This window comes from Bos mutus, chromosome 3 (genome assembly GCF_027580195.1).
Source record: "Bos mutus isolate GX-2022 chromosome 3, NWIPB_WYAK_1.1, whole genome shotgun sequence".
NCBI lineage: Eukaryota > Metazoa > Chordata > Mammalia > Artiodactyla > Bovidae > Bos > Bos mutus.
In genome coordinates, this window is record NC_091619.1 from 77,985,417 (window position 1) to 78,001,563 (window position 16,147).

Consider the following 16,147-nt stretch of genomic DNA (forward strand, 5'->3'; position numbering starts at 1 on the left):
AAGTTTAAATTGCCAAGATTTCACACAGTGGCTCCCCTCCCAGAAAAATATAATACAACCACCCCTTTTCTGAACTCTACTATCACATCTTAGTTCAGACCTGTAGTACAATTACATCATGCAAATCGGATGAGTCTCTTCTCAGTGTAAAGTCTGCTGTGAATTTTGAGACCAGGTCAATACAACTTCCCAATTCAAGTTGGTCTTATCTTTGTCTCCCCAGTCCTGCCTCACACGGTTTTGGCATCCATCTGGCATATGTACTTGTATTTTTATATACATCCCATTCCCTTGGCCTGGGTTCCCTCTTTTCCTGCATCACTCAACTCAAATATTAGCTCTCCTTCTCTGCTTGGTTAGCCAAGAGTCACTCCCTCTGTGTTCTTTCAAGTATAATCCAGTGATTTAACTCCAACAGTTACATAAAGAGTTATTTAATCATATGTCCATCCCCTCCAGGAAATTGTAAGGAAGTCAAGGACAAAAACTGGGTCTTACTCATCTTTGCAGCCCCAGAGCCTAATAGTATTAGATAAGTGAAAGTTGGAACTGAATGACATACTCATCTTGGACCCATTTCTATCAGTCAGCTTGGGTTAAATCAAGCTGTGATACCAGCTCCACCCAAATCTTAGTGGCTTATAAAACCAAAGGTTTGTTTTTCATGCATACTACCCATCCATCATGGACTGGCCACATCCCTGCTCCACATCTTCACTTTCAGTTCAGTTCAGTTGCTCAGTCATGTCCGACTCTTTGCAACCCCATAACTGCAGTATGCGAGGCCTCCATGTCCATTGCCAACTCCCAGTTTACCCAAAATCACATCAATTGAGTCGGTGATACCATCCAACCATTTCATCCTCTGTCATCCCCTTCTCCTCCCACCTTCAATCTTTCCCAGAATCAAGGTCTTTTCCAATCAGTCAGCTCTTCACGTCAGGTGGCCAAAGTATTGGAGTTTCAGCTTCAACATCAGTCCTTCCAATGAATACTCAGGACTGATCTCCTTTAGGGTGGACTGGTTGGATCCCCTTGCAGTCCAAGGGACTCTCAAAAGTCTTCTCCAACCCTAGAGTTCAAAAGCATCAATTCTTTAGTGCTCAGCTTTCTTTATAGTCCAACTCTCACATCCATACATGACTACTGGAAAAACCATAGCCTTGACTAGATGGACATTTGTTGGCAAAGTAATGTCTCTGCTTCTTCACTTTAGGATTCAGGTAAAAGAAAAGCCCCATAAAGCTGCCAAGTTTCAATGCAGATGGAGAGATAGGTACCCATCCTCTGGTCCTAAGGCTTCTACTCAGAAGCAACACCTTCATTTCTGCTTACCTCTAGTGGTTAAAGCATATTATATACCCAAATGTTAAGCCAATGAGACCAAGATATAAAATCCTCCTAAAAAGTGAATGGTTTGAACTTTAAAACAATGTCACACATTGCCATTAGGTCCAGTTCACCTTTCAGGGACACGGAAGCCTGGAGAACAAATTGCTGTGTCAGCTGGCGTCTGACTTCAGCTAACGGAAAGTCCCTGCAGGAGATAGGAGTGGGCGAGGTTGGGAGAAGCCAGGGCATGTGCCCCTGTCCCTGTCACAGGAAGACTCTCCTTCAGAGGCTCTGTTTCCTCTACACCTCAAGCTCCCACCAGGGAGGTCTGCTGGACTACTGCTTACTGTTGAGTAAGCCTGGACGGGATGACCTTAGAGTCAGGCACTCTGATCCAGTCTCCTTACCTGTAGGATAGGATCTACTTACATCATCCAGTTACTTCAAAAATAAAGAATGTCCATGGAAATAGGTAAAAAGTAAAGTACTGGAAAATAAAGGAGTTTGAAGGTAAACAAAGTGAGGCAACATAGTGTAGCAGAAAATGAGACTGGGGGGGTCATAAATCTTGGATTTGGGGTCTTGCTCTGCCACCAACTATCACATTATCCAGGGAACACTATATTCTCTGTTTTCCCCATCTTCAAAGTGGAGAAAACACTGTTGATAATGGGAAGGTTGCAGAGTGGCATAAATGAGAGCATTTGTGAAGGTGTGTACTGCCAAGTATAAAAGGCTATATAGAAATGTTAAATGAATTCACTAGTTATAAGCAGAAAAAACTTTATTTCTATCAAATTAAAAAGTTTGAATCGATCTTCAAGCCAGATAAAATCATCAATAACACAATTAACAGAGCATGTACAGATTAGACTACAGGTTTAGATACTTTGAATTAAGCACATACACCAAAATCAAGAGGGCTGATAACTTTCACACTGAGGAAAAGCACTGACTCATCGTAAACACACAACTTCTGGGAAAATGGAGCTGACATTTCACAGGAGAGTAAACCAGAGGCAAGTTGTCATTAGGTTAGAGAACTGATTTGAGCTTGAGAGGAATCACAGTGAAATGCCATTGTAATGCAACAATTTCCCAAGATCTACTCATCTCAAAAACAAGAATCTATAAAAATCAGTAGTACAAATTCTCATAAAACTAGGAAAGCCCTCTATGCCCTGACACCTTGGAGCTGACATAAAGATTGAGTTTTCATTTTTCTTCCCTTTATTCTTCTCTAAATGAAACAAAAAACTTTGTCCTTATTTAGCACATTTCTGTCTCAAGAGAAAGGTTTTATGAAATGAAATTAGACACATCAACCCCAGTGAGAATCTTCAAGGTGCAATGCTCTTTTGACATGTGTTTAAACAGGAAATCTTTTATTTCAAGAATGACACTGTGCTTTCTAGAATAGCCTAATTATCACCAAAGAAGGAATGAATATATCCAACACTACCCTTCCCAAAACACACACTACCTTTCTTTCTCTCACACTCACTCACACACACCAATTTAGGGAATTTCCTGAAGCATACAGATAATGACATTTATTTTGGCAAGAACTGTGCAATTTGTTAAAAGAAAGATAAGGTATGGCATTTATCAGCAACTGTAATTATGTCTCAACAGACGCAGGAAGCAAATTTTCCTCACAGTTGAAATATGGCTTCACAGTTCCCCGTCATCTGGGTCTTGCACACGTTGCATCTGCAAACCAGACTGGGTCAGTTATATAAGGAAAGGGACCTTATGACCAGACCACATTCCCACATTAAAAGGCGTCTGTTACTGGGTTCCTCTTCTGAAACACCGAACAGACAAGGAAGTTGCTGAAGATGGAGGGGAATAGAACGCAATTCATACTATAGACATGACTCTATCTTATGAATTGCCTTTCTGGCAAAATTACTGCAGCAAGAAAAGATATTGTCTATTAAGTGAAAAGCAACACATGAAATCCATCAGGTAGATATGAATGCCTCCAGACATCCCGTGACCCAGCAGAGGACAGACGAAACACCGTCCTCTGCATATGCAGTGTGCGGCTACCGCCAGGACCCGCTGATGCCCACTTCCTGTCTTGGCACTAGAGCCAAAAGCAAAGATTCCAGGTGGGAGCAAATACATTGTTTTACCTATCCATGAGAATAGGGAGCTCAAACTAGAGAAACATATTTAAAAAGCCTTTTTGAATTTCCTGATTAATCCCCATATAGGAAAAGGTTAAGTAAACGAGCATTTCAGTTTTAAAACACAAGGAGGCAAGATAATTGAGATAATACTATTACTTAGGCTAATTGTTGAGGATTTAACTAGATAATGGATGGAGTGCACATAGCACCAATAAACAGTGACTACCAAGCCCTTTTGATACCCGAACATACTTGGAAATTTGCTGTCTTTATGATTTAAGCAAAGACTTCTCCCTCCCTTCCTGCTCCCAACACACACCACAAGCGGGTAGTTAAAACTTCTTTAAACAAATAACCGAAATCAGATACTGAACTCAGTTTCCAGTGATTTAAAAAGTATAAAGACTCTATTTATGGGTTTACATAGGCATCTTTCTATCAAAATTTATCCTGTCAACAACCTATAGGGCTTCCCTGGCAGTCCAGTGGTTAAGACTCCGCACTTCCACTTCAGAGGGCACAGGTTCGATTCCTGGTTGGGTAAGTTCTGCATGCTTCATGGTGTGGCCAGAAAAGAAAAAAACTCAACCTAGAAATGGCAGGAGAGGCCACAGCATCACCTGCTTCCCAAGAATCCTCCATTGCCTGTGCCTAGTCTTACCTTTTCCCCTTCCCTACCAAAGAGAGGGGCACACCGTGGATGAAGCTGGAGCTCATGTGAGCTGAGCTATCGGAAGGTATTGAGAGTCACCCTGGAGAAGGCAGGTGAGGTGGGAAGCCATTCCTGCCAGAATTGTGAGTGATAAGCAGCGCCACCACATCAGAGGGCAGGCAAAGACGTGGGCTTGGCCTTCAGGACGATGTTAATGATGCAACGTCACACAGGGAGGATGACATTGCAGTCTAGGATGACCCTGGATTAGGAGCTCAATCACCACCTGCTCACCAGCTAGCACTGTAGGAAAGATCAGTTACTATGGGGGCCTTGTTTGGGGGTGGAGGCAAGGCAGTCATCTGTTCTGATGTCAGGGAAACAAAGTATTGAATAGTGTCTGGAGGGCTCCCAGGAGTCTAGGGGAGTGTGTGAGCACAGTGGCTGGGGTGGCGCAAGCATCAGGGTCCCTTCAGGGACACAAAACCACGGACACTGAGAGAACAAAGGAGGACCATGAGCTTGCTGCTGCCACAGAGTAGCCTGGACCCAAGCCAGGCCTACTTTGACAGCCTTTCATTTTACTTATGTACAAAAGTAAAAGTCGCTCAGTCATGTCCCACTCTTTGCACCCCGTGGACTATATAGTCCATGGAATTCTCCAGGCCAGAATACTGGAGTGGGTAGCCGTTCCCTTCTCCAGGGAATCTTCCCAACCCAGAGATCGAACCCAGGTCTCCCACAAAGCAGGTAGATTCTTTACCAGGGAAGTCCTCAATTTACTTATAAGTGAGCAGTTATGGATGATCAAGGGCTCAGACTCTCCTCTAGCAGCTTCCTTTGCTTAAGCAAAAGGGAAAAAGGAAAAGGAACACTCTCACACAGAGGTGGATGTCACCAGAGTGAACCCTGCCATTCTGGATGTGAGGCCACTTGGAAATACAAGCAAGCTCAGAGCCCTGTGTTTCTTGGGACAGGATGCAGGTAGTCAACATCTAGGAGCAGAGCCAGGAAGCCTGCGTTCAAGTGTGTCTACACTGCGCGTTGGGAGAAGCCAGGGCACGATGCTTTACTCTGCCGACCCTCACTTTGTTTATAAGCATGGGATCATGCCTGTCTCAAAGGATGCTGGCAAGATTAAATGAGATGTTTGCAAATGTCCTAAAACTGTACACATATGACACTCAGCAGGCCTTCAATATATGGTACCTATTATATGCTTGCTTTAGTGTTAGAGTATATGAAACACAGCAGTGTTTTCAAGTTCTCAATAAGCAGGAAGCTGGTGGGGATAAGAGAAAGCAAAATGAACGCAGAGCTGGCTAGAATCAGAGAAGGAGGGGATATGTAAGAATTTTAGAAACCACCCAAACTACTCTTTGTGCCTAGCTTTGATGGAACCTCACGTGTGGCAGTAGAAGGAAAACTAAATAGGTCCCTTTAATTTTATCTTGGTCAAAATATTTTCAAGAAAATTTTATTTATTTTAGTGTAAAATCATTGAAGGAAAAGCTAGACTTTGTTGAAGAAAACCAGAAACATTTTTTTTAGGCTATCGAACATCATCAAACAAGCATCATCTTTCAAAAGCCCGTGGGAACAGTGTTTGGCTTTCATTATGGTCTCACCCAGCAAAGGTGACTGCCCTCTACTGCGGGCAACCTCAGAAATAGCACACACTATTGAGAGGCATTGAGCAACACTGACACTGGCTTTAAGTGTCTATTTTGCTGGAAGGGAGAAGGGAGGGGAGGATGAAGGAGCAGAGTATCGAGTCAGGGATCACCTAGGCCATTTCCCATACTTCTTCCCAAAACTCCAAAGGCCATGATTACATTGGAGCATCTGCTAAACATCAACAGAAGGGAGGAAAGTTTTGAAGATTTTTCTGCTTCCAAAAAAGCACACACTTTCCTCTCCTGAATGATCCCTATAATAACCTTAACTTTCTACTTTTCCTACTTTATGGAAATTGTCTCCATGGCAAAACTACTCTAAATTGTGCAATTTTTCTCAAATAAGACTTGTTTTTCTCTATGCCTGGTTCCCCTGGAAACCTGAGCTGTATCTGCATGTCTGGTTTTTACCCTATCCCCATCAACTGGCATTCAAACACAACTCTTTTCAAAAGTCACTATCATGCACCGATGTTTCACAAATCTGAACTGGGCATTTTAACTGCATAAACCTAGAAAGTAAATAATCTTCCTTCACTTGGATTCAGAGGATGAGGAGGAAACTGGTCTGTGTTTCCACTAAGGTAGCCAAAGAACATTCACATGAAGGGACAAAGCGAGAGGGACTGGCCAGAGTGGGGGCAGTATTTGTAGAGAAGATGCATGGCTACCATTCAGAATCCACGGGTCAGTGAATGACTGGAAATTCACTGTGACATCTTCAGAAAATAAATAATGTGTTCCAACATCACCTATGCTGAAAGGCTTTTGTTTTCTCAGCAGTATCAAGAGTTAGACAGAATCACTCCTGAAATACTAAAGGACCCTCGCTGGTACAATCACGATGCATGAAGAGGATATCTATTTTTAAGGCAACAGGAATAAATTTCATTGTCTTTCCCAGAGGAGGGCGAGCATTAGTGGCCACCAAGTCTGGAAACGAGGCAAATCCTTAATAAATGGTTTATTGATGCTACATTCTAATGAATGACAAAATAGTGTGATCTATATTTCTAGACTTAATGGCCATCCTATAGAAAGCATCTTTGGAATAGAATAAAAAATTACAATTTTATCAAATCCCATAATCATAAAGCTGTCATCATGAGTCTAGGCACAGGTAGTGCAACATTTTCCTTGACCCCACAGGCTCCATTCCCTTTACCAACTATTTATAATATGCTTGGGTCACTCACACGAGAAAAACACTGTCAGCATCAATATTTAGCAGCATTTTCAAAATATATATTTTTTTGTCTTCATTATAAGCTAAACTATTCTTTCAGTCCAGTAATTCCATATGGTCTTATTTACTTCTATACATAAGATACAATCTTTTAACATTTATGGAGGTGAATATTTCCCAGTTTTTGAGAGTTCCCCAAAGACTCTTAGGGTTTTATTTTGCCACAATAAAAGAAAGGAGCGGTGTCAACTCATGAGAGTCAGACGAACAGTTTAAGTAGACCCTCCACGCGGTTCAGCTCCTGGTGCATAGAGAGACTGAACATCGTCCCCCAGCTCTCAGCTCTCAGACAGGAATTTGAGAGGGATAAAAGCAGGAACAACATTACTGAATAGTCTAGGGAGGGAGAAAACAGATGTCTAATAAAAGTAGTAGAAGCCAAGTCCTTTCATTCTAGGATGTATGAAAAAGAGATTCAATGGAGCACGGATACAGAGAAGGCGTCATTCCTAACAGGAAAAAGTGAACTGTGGACAGTCACTCAAGGCCAGAGAAGCAATCACTGAGAGCTACTGTTTCAATCCCACTGTCACCAGGAGGGCACATGCCAGAGAAGCAGGGACAAAGGCAGCTAGAGCCCCTGGCATTCTCAGGCCTCCTGGTGCTATGTTTCAACAGCCTTTAGGGGCTGGGGAGAGCCAGGGAGCACCACCGTCATGTGTGAAAAAGCTATTATGGCAACAACCTGGCTGTGGAAAATCAACTAGAGCTTGGGTGATACACCGCTTGGAATCCAGCCTGTGTTGCTTCCTTTCTTATAAAGAACTTGAGACATGTGCAGGGACATCTTAAACACGTGTAGGTGGCCCCTCTTTTAGAAAGGCAGAGAAGAGCCTCGTCATTAACTCATTCTATTCATTAGTTTTCATGTCTGTTCACCATTTAAACTAGAAAAGACACTGCAAGCTATCTCAGCTAGCTGCTAACTGGGGCATGGCACCAACACTACACATACAGTTGAACAAATGACCATATCTTCCTGGTTCTTCCACTGCGCAGGCTCAGTAGGCTTCTTTGGACTGAACAGGTGTGATCTTGTTCGAGAAAAGCGTGTAAACATAGGGCCAGATTTTGTTAGTCTCGGTTCCTGAAAACTGGTGGAGCACTCCTCGGCTCCTGAAAAACAAAGTCCGACATACAGGGCATTTTAGGTTTCCTTTTGACATGATATCAGCGCAGATGAAGATCCTGGGTACAATCTAAACGCAATCTCCTGGTCTATGTCACACATCACTGAGTCCCAAAACCAATGTATCAACTCCCCCAGTTCGGTACAACTAAATAAAGCCCTGTCCTCTGCAATTCTGGCAAGCTTGATGTCATGCCACCTTTTCTTCTCCTTTAAAAACATGATAACATTATAGGGACAACCCCAAATCTGCCTCAATACACACAGTGAAAAGCAAATCAGTGACAAACCTTGCTACTCTAAAACCTTTGTTATAGATCATGAAACACAAGATGTATCCTAATAAATGGTCAAGAACTTCATACCTGAAGGCTGGCTAAATTATTTGGGGGCTACAAGATCAGACAATGATTAGAGCAGAGGCTGCACACTGCTGTCCTGAATGCAGTCCATACATGGGCTTTGTTTGGCGTCCAAGTTATTAAAAATTTTTTAGGGAATTGCCTGGTGGCCCAGAGGTTAGGACTCGCTGCTATTACTGCCAGGGGTCCAGGTTCAATCCTTGGATGGGAAATGAGATGCCACAAACTGCAACATAGCCAAGAATTTTTTTTTTTAATTTTTTGGCCAATATATTATAAAATATGGGATTTTCTTCTGCAGAGAAAGCCTGACTTCTGCTTCTTTTGAAAAACAGGCTCACTGGCCACACTTAGCCTGAGTGCTTCCATGGTGATAATTGGCTCGAGCAACAGAGGAGCTGTCTAATTCAACTGTCACTCAACTGCCCAGCTTGACATGCCTCCCACCAGGTTTGACACTCATTTCCATCACCTGCCTGGCCCCTGTAGTTACCTGAATTTGCAACCTGTAGTTTATAGCTTTAGTTTTTATTAAACTCCCTCCAGACATATCTAAGCCAAAAAGTCCCTTCTAATCTTCTATCCAAGTCATATATTTACATGTGGGAGTATCAAAATGTAAACCATTATTTCAGTCCCTTAAGACAATGAAAATGTCTAGATGCAAATTGATAATCGCACAGAGATGATCAGGCTGTGGTCCTTATAAGAGTTTAAGCATAAAAACACCAGGCATTCTTGCCCATGTACACACCAGCATTTCATCTGACTTCATCTGAGAGGTATTTGGCCTTTCAGGTTTGTCAAGCTTAAAGAAACACCACCCCACTGCAACCCACTGTCCTTCCCGTGAGGAGCCACACCGTTTCAGCTGGCCAAGTGGCATGGAAACACGGAAGCACACTCACTTGTACAACTCGATGACGGGTTTTGCCACATCCTTGTACTGCCTTAGTCTGGCAGCAACTGCTTCAGGTTTGTCATCCTCCTGCTGGACCAGTGGCTCACCAGTGACGTCATCCACGCCCTACAGATACCAGAGAAAGCAGCTAGTGTGGCCAACACTGAAGCCATTCCATATGTAAAAACTTTCCTGGGCAAAACTGTACATTCACCTTTGATTCCCACCACCTGATGAGTTAGCCCCAGGGGACAATAAAAACAATGAAGGTGGTTGAAAAGCAAACAGCATTAGTAAGTATGTTAAGCTTTTTTCATAAGAGATGAAACATGAAATCTTTAAGACTTCTGATATTTCCAAACATATTCCACTGCTTGATAAATGACACCTTTAATTCATAGTTCAAAATTCCATCCCACTTCACCTAACAACAAAACAGCCACTAGACAATGTCACTCTGGTCCTCTAAATATTCCTAAAACTAGCTTCTTTCTAAAGCTTGAGTTCTTAAAATGGAAAATGAATGTCTCAAAGAACCAAATGGCTTCCTTAGGAAAAACACTCATCAAAGAGAAGGTATGTCAGGCCTGTTTTTGCTACTTTCAAATTCTATCACGTAGTTCTTCTAAGATTAAACTTACTCAGGTTATTTTAGCAAATCAAATAATGACATCTAAAGTTAGAACAAAATAGGCATGAATCATATACCCATGATAACCACGAACAAACATTCTGGCAACTGAAAAACTGTAATTTTAGAAAATCTGATTTTTTGGTGTACTTTGACTTCCCTGGGAGCTATATCTGCATACAAAAGCAAATTGGACACCTCAGAATTTCACCTCCCATGTCCATGGCTATTGGACTACCAAGGCAGATAGTCACAGGAAATCAATCTGTCAAAAGGCAGAATAGGGCAGAACTCAGGCATAGAGCAGAAGGCTCAGGCATTCAACTGGATAATCCAGAATTGGCTCTAAGTTTGAAATGCACTAAAATTCCAATACAGCACAAAGCCTTAAGTATATAACTTACACTTAGAATTTACTGGTGAGCCACATAAGTATCATGTGTATAATACAGGGCTGTTACCCTGATGGAACAGGAGAGATGAGGGGTGGGAGAAAGAGATCCATCACTCATTCCTCTCCTTTATTTTACTTATTGCTGCAAAGCTCAGGAATCATTTCCAGGACTTCAGAGCACCCAGAAATACAACACTGCTTCCAGAAAGAGCAGAAGGATGCTAGGACAACAGCATGTCTCCCAGGGAAGCTTGGTCACAGCAGCTGGTTGACTTGGCCCAAACTGGCACTTCCATTGCTGTCTTTGGAAATAGCATTGCAACTGCAGTGCTCCTTTAGGGGTACCCAGGCTTTGGAAAGCAACTCAAATTCTACAAGAATCTCCACATCAGCAAGTCTAAGGAGGGCCAAAATATGATGTATTTGTGTTAGATTCCGGTGCCAACTCAGAACCCTCTTTTCCTCCTTGTCCATTTCCCCCATACTTGTTTTGGGATGGAATAATGGAAGGGCTCTACACAGGAATTCCAGAATAACGCACATTTTTAAAAGAAGACTTCAAAAGGAGACTACTGCTTAACCTCAATGAAAAGGGCTTATAAGAACCTAGTGATGACTTAAGGAACTAGATGGTATCCATCCATAACCCCGTGAAGTAGTTTTCTATAGTCGTTATTGACTATATTCAAGTCTATCCCAGTCCATAAACATTAAACCAGTAAGACACAATAGCCACACCTTTCACACTTAGATAGGGACAAGTAATACTATATATTAGCAAATAAGAATGATCAGACTGAACTAATTCATGCCTTTACCAGGAAGAACAGAAACTCTTTAAATGAGTTTACCAAAAGTTTCTTTAACCATATACCTTTACATGTACTTAACTTTATGCAGACACATAGTTATTATATTGTGAAGTTCTTTTAAAGGGCAATCTTCTTTGCCTTTGGCTCTCTCTCATCCCTGTACATCCTCATGCTCACTTCTCATATGACCCCACTCACTCTAACCCTGTGCCTTACTCTGCCCCAGCCCCAAACACTGGCAGCCCAGGATAGATCCTTTGTATCTTTATCCCTACTTTTATGAAGCTAGAGAGCACTTATCACCATGTAAACAGATATGCATAAATAAGGGTGGTCATGGTTTTACAAAAACGGAATCATTCTGCTGTTCGCATTTGTCACTTAACAACACTCAGGGGAAAATATTACTCGAGGCCAAAGAATATAGTAAGTAAAGCACTAGTCCCTCAGTTGCATCCAGCACTTTGCAACCCTATGGACTGTAGCCCACCAGGCTCCTTTGTCCATGGAACTCTCCAGGCAAGAATACTGGAGTGGGTTGCCATTTCCTTCTCTGGGAAATCTTCCCAATGAATATAGTACTAACTCAACTTTCTTTCTACTGACTACGTCATATTCCAAAATGTGATTATTGCCAAATTGATTAAGCCACCCCTAGAGATGAACGTTTGTGATGTTTTCAAGTTTTATTTTCCCCATTACAAACAGCACCAAAATAAGTCTCCCTGTGTACATGACCTTACCTGCTAGTGCTTACATTTTCATAGACTGCACTCCCAGAAGTGGGGTGAATGAAATATGTATTTAAAATTTTTAATGTACGTTGTTAAGTTGCTTCTCTAAAAGATGATTAACATTTCATATACCTAATACAGATAACAGTACCGTGTTCCCAGATCCTAACCAGCAATAAAAGTGTTAATTTACATTCCTTCATTACAAGTGAATGATAATTTTAAAATATTTGTTGGCTATGTATATTTGCTCTTTTTGGAATAGCCTATTCATATTGTCCCCCCACTTTTCAACTGAAATGTTTTACCTCCTTGTCAACGTGTGAAAGTACTTTGTATACTCTTACATGTACATGAGGTGGGTTGAAGTCCAGGTTATATACCCTTCCACTGGGAGGGTGAATCCAACGTCGGCTGAGGCGATCTTTGAGCGTTTCGAATGGAATGTTCAAAGTGATCACTAGATCCAGGTCACATAGTCTGTCCAAGGCTTCAGCCTGAACTAATGTTCGAGGAAAACCTAAATGCCAAAACAAAATACATCATATGCAAGACACTTCCCAATTCTAATTAGCTGTTGGAATTATTTTCAGAGACAGAATAATCAAATCTGCACAAATACTACCCAGAAAGGAACTTTAAAAGTCAGGAATTTATATTGACTTCAATAAATTGAATATGAGCAGAAAATATGCTACTTTATAACCTAGCTTCAGCATTTGGAATATAAAACATTAAGGAGTCACATGATAAAAGCAAAAAGTACTAAAACCTAGACTAGTCCCAGCTCTGGTGTAAGCTCTGCTCTTAACTACCTGTGTGACCTTGGGCAAGTTGTAACACCTCCATTTCCTGTTCTGTTAAAGAACCAAAGGACAAATTTATATTTGTGTCCTTCTAGTTGTAACAGCTTGTGTGTGTGTATGTACTAACTTCAGTTGTGTCCAACTCTTGGCAACCTATGGACCACAGTCCGCCAGGCCCCTCTGTCCACGGGATTCTCTAGGCAAGAATTCTGGAGTGGGTTGCCATGCCCTCCTCCAGGGGATCTTCCTGACCCAGGGATTGAACCCATGTCCCTTACATCCTCTGCATTGGCTGTCAGGCCCTTTACCGCTAGCACCACCTGGGAAGCCCTTATAATAGCTTATGAGTATATTATTCTTAGGTTACCACTAAATACACATACACACACACACACACATACACATTTTTAAAATCCAAATCAATTAAAGTACAACCTTTCACTTAGACCTTCATTTGAGCCTGCACCTTAACAGTAAGATGGGCAGAATTCCAGTCTCAGAAAGAACTGATGCTTTTGAAACCATATGGATACTGCAAAACGTATAAATTCACCCTACTTTGCTAAACGTGGGGAAATAAACTGCAACTGAAATTTGGACTCACAGGTATTACTTTCTTTTTTGCAGTTAGCTGATCCCAAATTATATATATGTTTTCCCCATCCACTTTTCCCCTTCTATTTGTCATGAAGTGATGGGACCAGATGCCATGATCTTAGTGTTTTTAATGTTGAGTTTTAAGTCAGCTTTTTTACTCTCCTCTTTCACCCTCAATGACAGATTTTATTTTCTTGGGCTCCAAAATCACTGCAAATGGTGAGTGCAGCCATGAAATTAAAAGACACTTTTTCCTTGAAATAAAAGCTATGACAAACCTAGACAGTGTATTAAAAAAACAGAGACATCACTTTGCCAACAAAGCTCCATCTAGTCAAAGCTATGGTTTTTCCAGTAGTAATGTACGGATATGAGAGTTGGACCGCTCTCAAAGAACGCTGAGTGCCAAAGAATAGACGCTCTTGAATTGTGATGCTAGAGAAGACTCTTCAGAGTCCCTTGGACTGCAAGGAGAACAAACCAGTCAATCCTAAAGGAAATCAACCCTGAATATTCATTGGAAGGACTGATGCTGAATCTTTAACACTTTGGCCACCTGAAATGAAGAGCTGACTTATTGGAAAAGACCCTGATGCTGGTTCAGACTGAAGGCAAAAGGAGAACAGGATGGCAGAGTATGAGATGGTTTGATAACATCATTGATTTAATGGACACGAATTTAAGCAAACTCCAGGAGATAGTGAAGGATAGAGAAGCCCGGTATGCTGCAGTCCATGGGGTTGCAAAAGGCTGGACATGACTTAGCCACTGAACAATTCCCCCTCTAGGCATTGACCTGCTTTAAATTTCACTCCAGGTTTGGCTGGGATAGAAATACACAGTAGTATCTTGTTTCTAAACAGTTTGTCAGTTTGATCTGTTGTTAAAAACCTGACTGTATCCAATATCACTTAAAAAAAAAATGTCCTTTAAGTCTTAGTTAGGTAAAAGAGCCAGATGGATGAAGAACAGGAAAGAAAGTATAATAGAAGATGCAATATTCAGAAGAGAAATTTTTAAATCCCTTCAAAAAGGACACCATCCCATCTCTACCCTTTTATCATTAGAAGTAACAGGAGAATTTTGAAAACATGGGTCTTCCTGGCCCTAAAACACTTAACCATCAAAGAACTCCTTTTCCTATTATAGGAAGTCAGTTATTCAGACATGAGCATGCCACATCCTGTGTTACAATCCCCAAGTTGTATGAATGCCAAGGTGATATCAGAGTGTTTGTTCAGTTGAATATGACAAAACCCACCCAAAGTTGTCTCTATGCCCCTGCTCCAGGTAACAACCTCTGCAGAAAACTCTCTCCAATGCTCCCTTCAAAGCCTTCCTTATTGCCCGTCTATAAGGCCAGGCCCTTTTCTCCAAAGCCCATTCCTCCCAGGCTCCTCATCCATCATCTTTTGCATATTCTATTACCAGGAGTCTGAGCTAAGTCACGGATGAGATTCCTGATTCCTTGTTCCTGCATGTTCCGTAGCTATAATCCAACTCACCTCTTTGCACAGCTTCATCTCTGGGCTGCCCATGACACCATTTTCCTTATCTACACTTCCCTACAGTTGACCTTGGCCACATCAACTTGCATTCAGTATTGCTCTCCTCAGGCCTCACTACCTTTGTATCAAAGATACCTCTGCCTCAGGGCCTTTGCACTGGCTGTCCTCGGCCTAGAATGTTCTTCCTACAATTCCCTGAACATGACTGTTTATCATTTGAGATATTTGCATAAATAAAACTTCCTCGGGGAGACTTCTTACACTAGTATATTTAAAATAGTCCCACTTCCCTCTCGTTATCTTATTCTATTCTATTCAATTTTTCTATTACTTATTACTATGAATAATTTCCGAGTATTCATGTTTATTTTCTATCCCTTTCTCACTCACTCTCTGAGAAATGGGACTTTTCTGTCTTGATCATTCTTTACGCTTTTGCTCCTAAAAAATTAACACTGATGAGCAACTTAGTATAGGGCCTTGAATTATTTGCAAAGTTTATGCCCTGATGAACTTGCTTACAGTATTTTGCAAGTTCCATGAGAAATTATCCATTACCTATATCTTACTAAACTCAATATCTGGTCTGCAGTCCAGTGTAAGCCTTCATCACAGTAAGTACAGAAATGAGAAAAAAACATTTAGGAATTTTATAGGATTTCCACAGAGTAATTTTAAAGCTGCTGAATCTAAAATTTGGGCTTGAATTTGGTGGTTTTTTCCTTTCAATTTTTCTAGTAATTTGTTTCTATTGTATTTGGCAAGAGAACTGTTCTGCAGTGGACTGGGAAAACAAAACTGGAGTTTCACAACAGATAGTTTATTCTAGGCTTTCCCTGGGGCTTCTTTTCTAATTTCTCCAGTAAAGGAAATTACCCAATGGCCCAACTTTCTTTTCTTAAATTTGATGTTGCTTATTACAGAATCTCGTAAGAGATTAAGTGGTATCTCTTTGCAAAGGGACACAGGAACAGAGAGAACCAAACCCAGGGCACATTTCAACTTTGTTCTTATGACAAGGAAAGTGCAAGTTCAAGCAGAGGCGAGAACAGACCTATCTTGCAGAGCACGTCTCAGTTCATCAGCTATCATGAGCCTAACCCAAGGTAAACACATGCTCCCACCAGGCACAAGAGCCTTTCCAGTACTAGAGATAGCATCAAAAGAGACTGTTTTCCCATCCTCATTTGCTGGCCTCTTGTCATCCAGTATTCAGGCTGGCTTCAGCA

General features: G+C 41.4%; 1 protein-coding gene across 2 annotated transcripts in view; it reads right to left on the reverse strand.

Moving 5' to 3' along the window:
- Window positions 1-2,098: 2,098 nt before the first annotated feature.
- AK4 (adenylate kinase 4) overlaps window positions 2,099-16,147 on the reverse strand; it is a 96,229-nt gene continuing 82,180 nt past the window's right edge. For both annotated transcript variants that reach the window (XM_070367893.1, XM_070367892.1), the window contains exons 4-6: window positions 12,355-12,527; window positions 9,444-9,562; window positions 2,099-8,160 (exon numbers count right to left, since the gene is read on the reverse strand). In XM_070367893.1, the coding sequence (XP_070223994.1) occupies window positions 8,046-8,160; window positions 9,444-9,562; window positions 12,355-12,527 (407 nt within the window). In that variant the 3' untranslated portion in view covers window positions 2,099-8,045. The remainder of the gene's footprint in view (window positions 8,161-9,443; window positions 9,563-12,354; window positions 12,528-16,147) is intronic.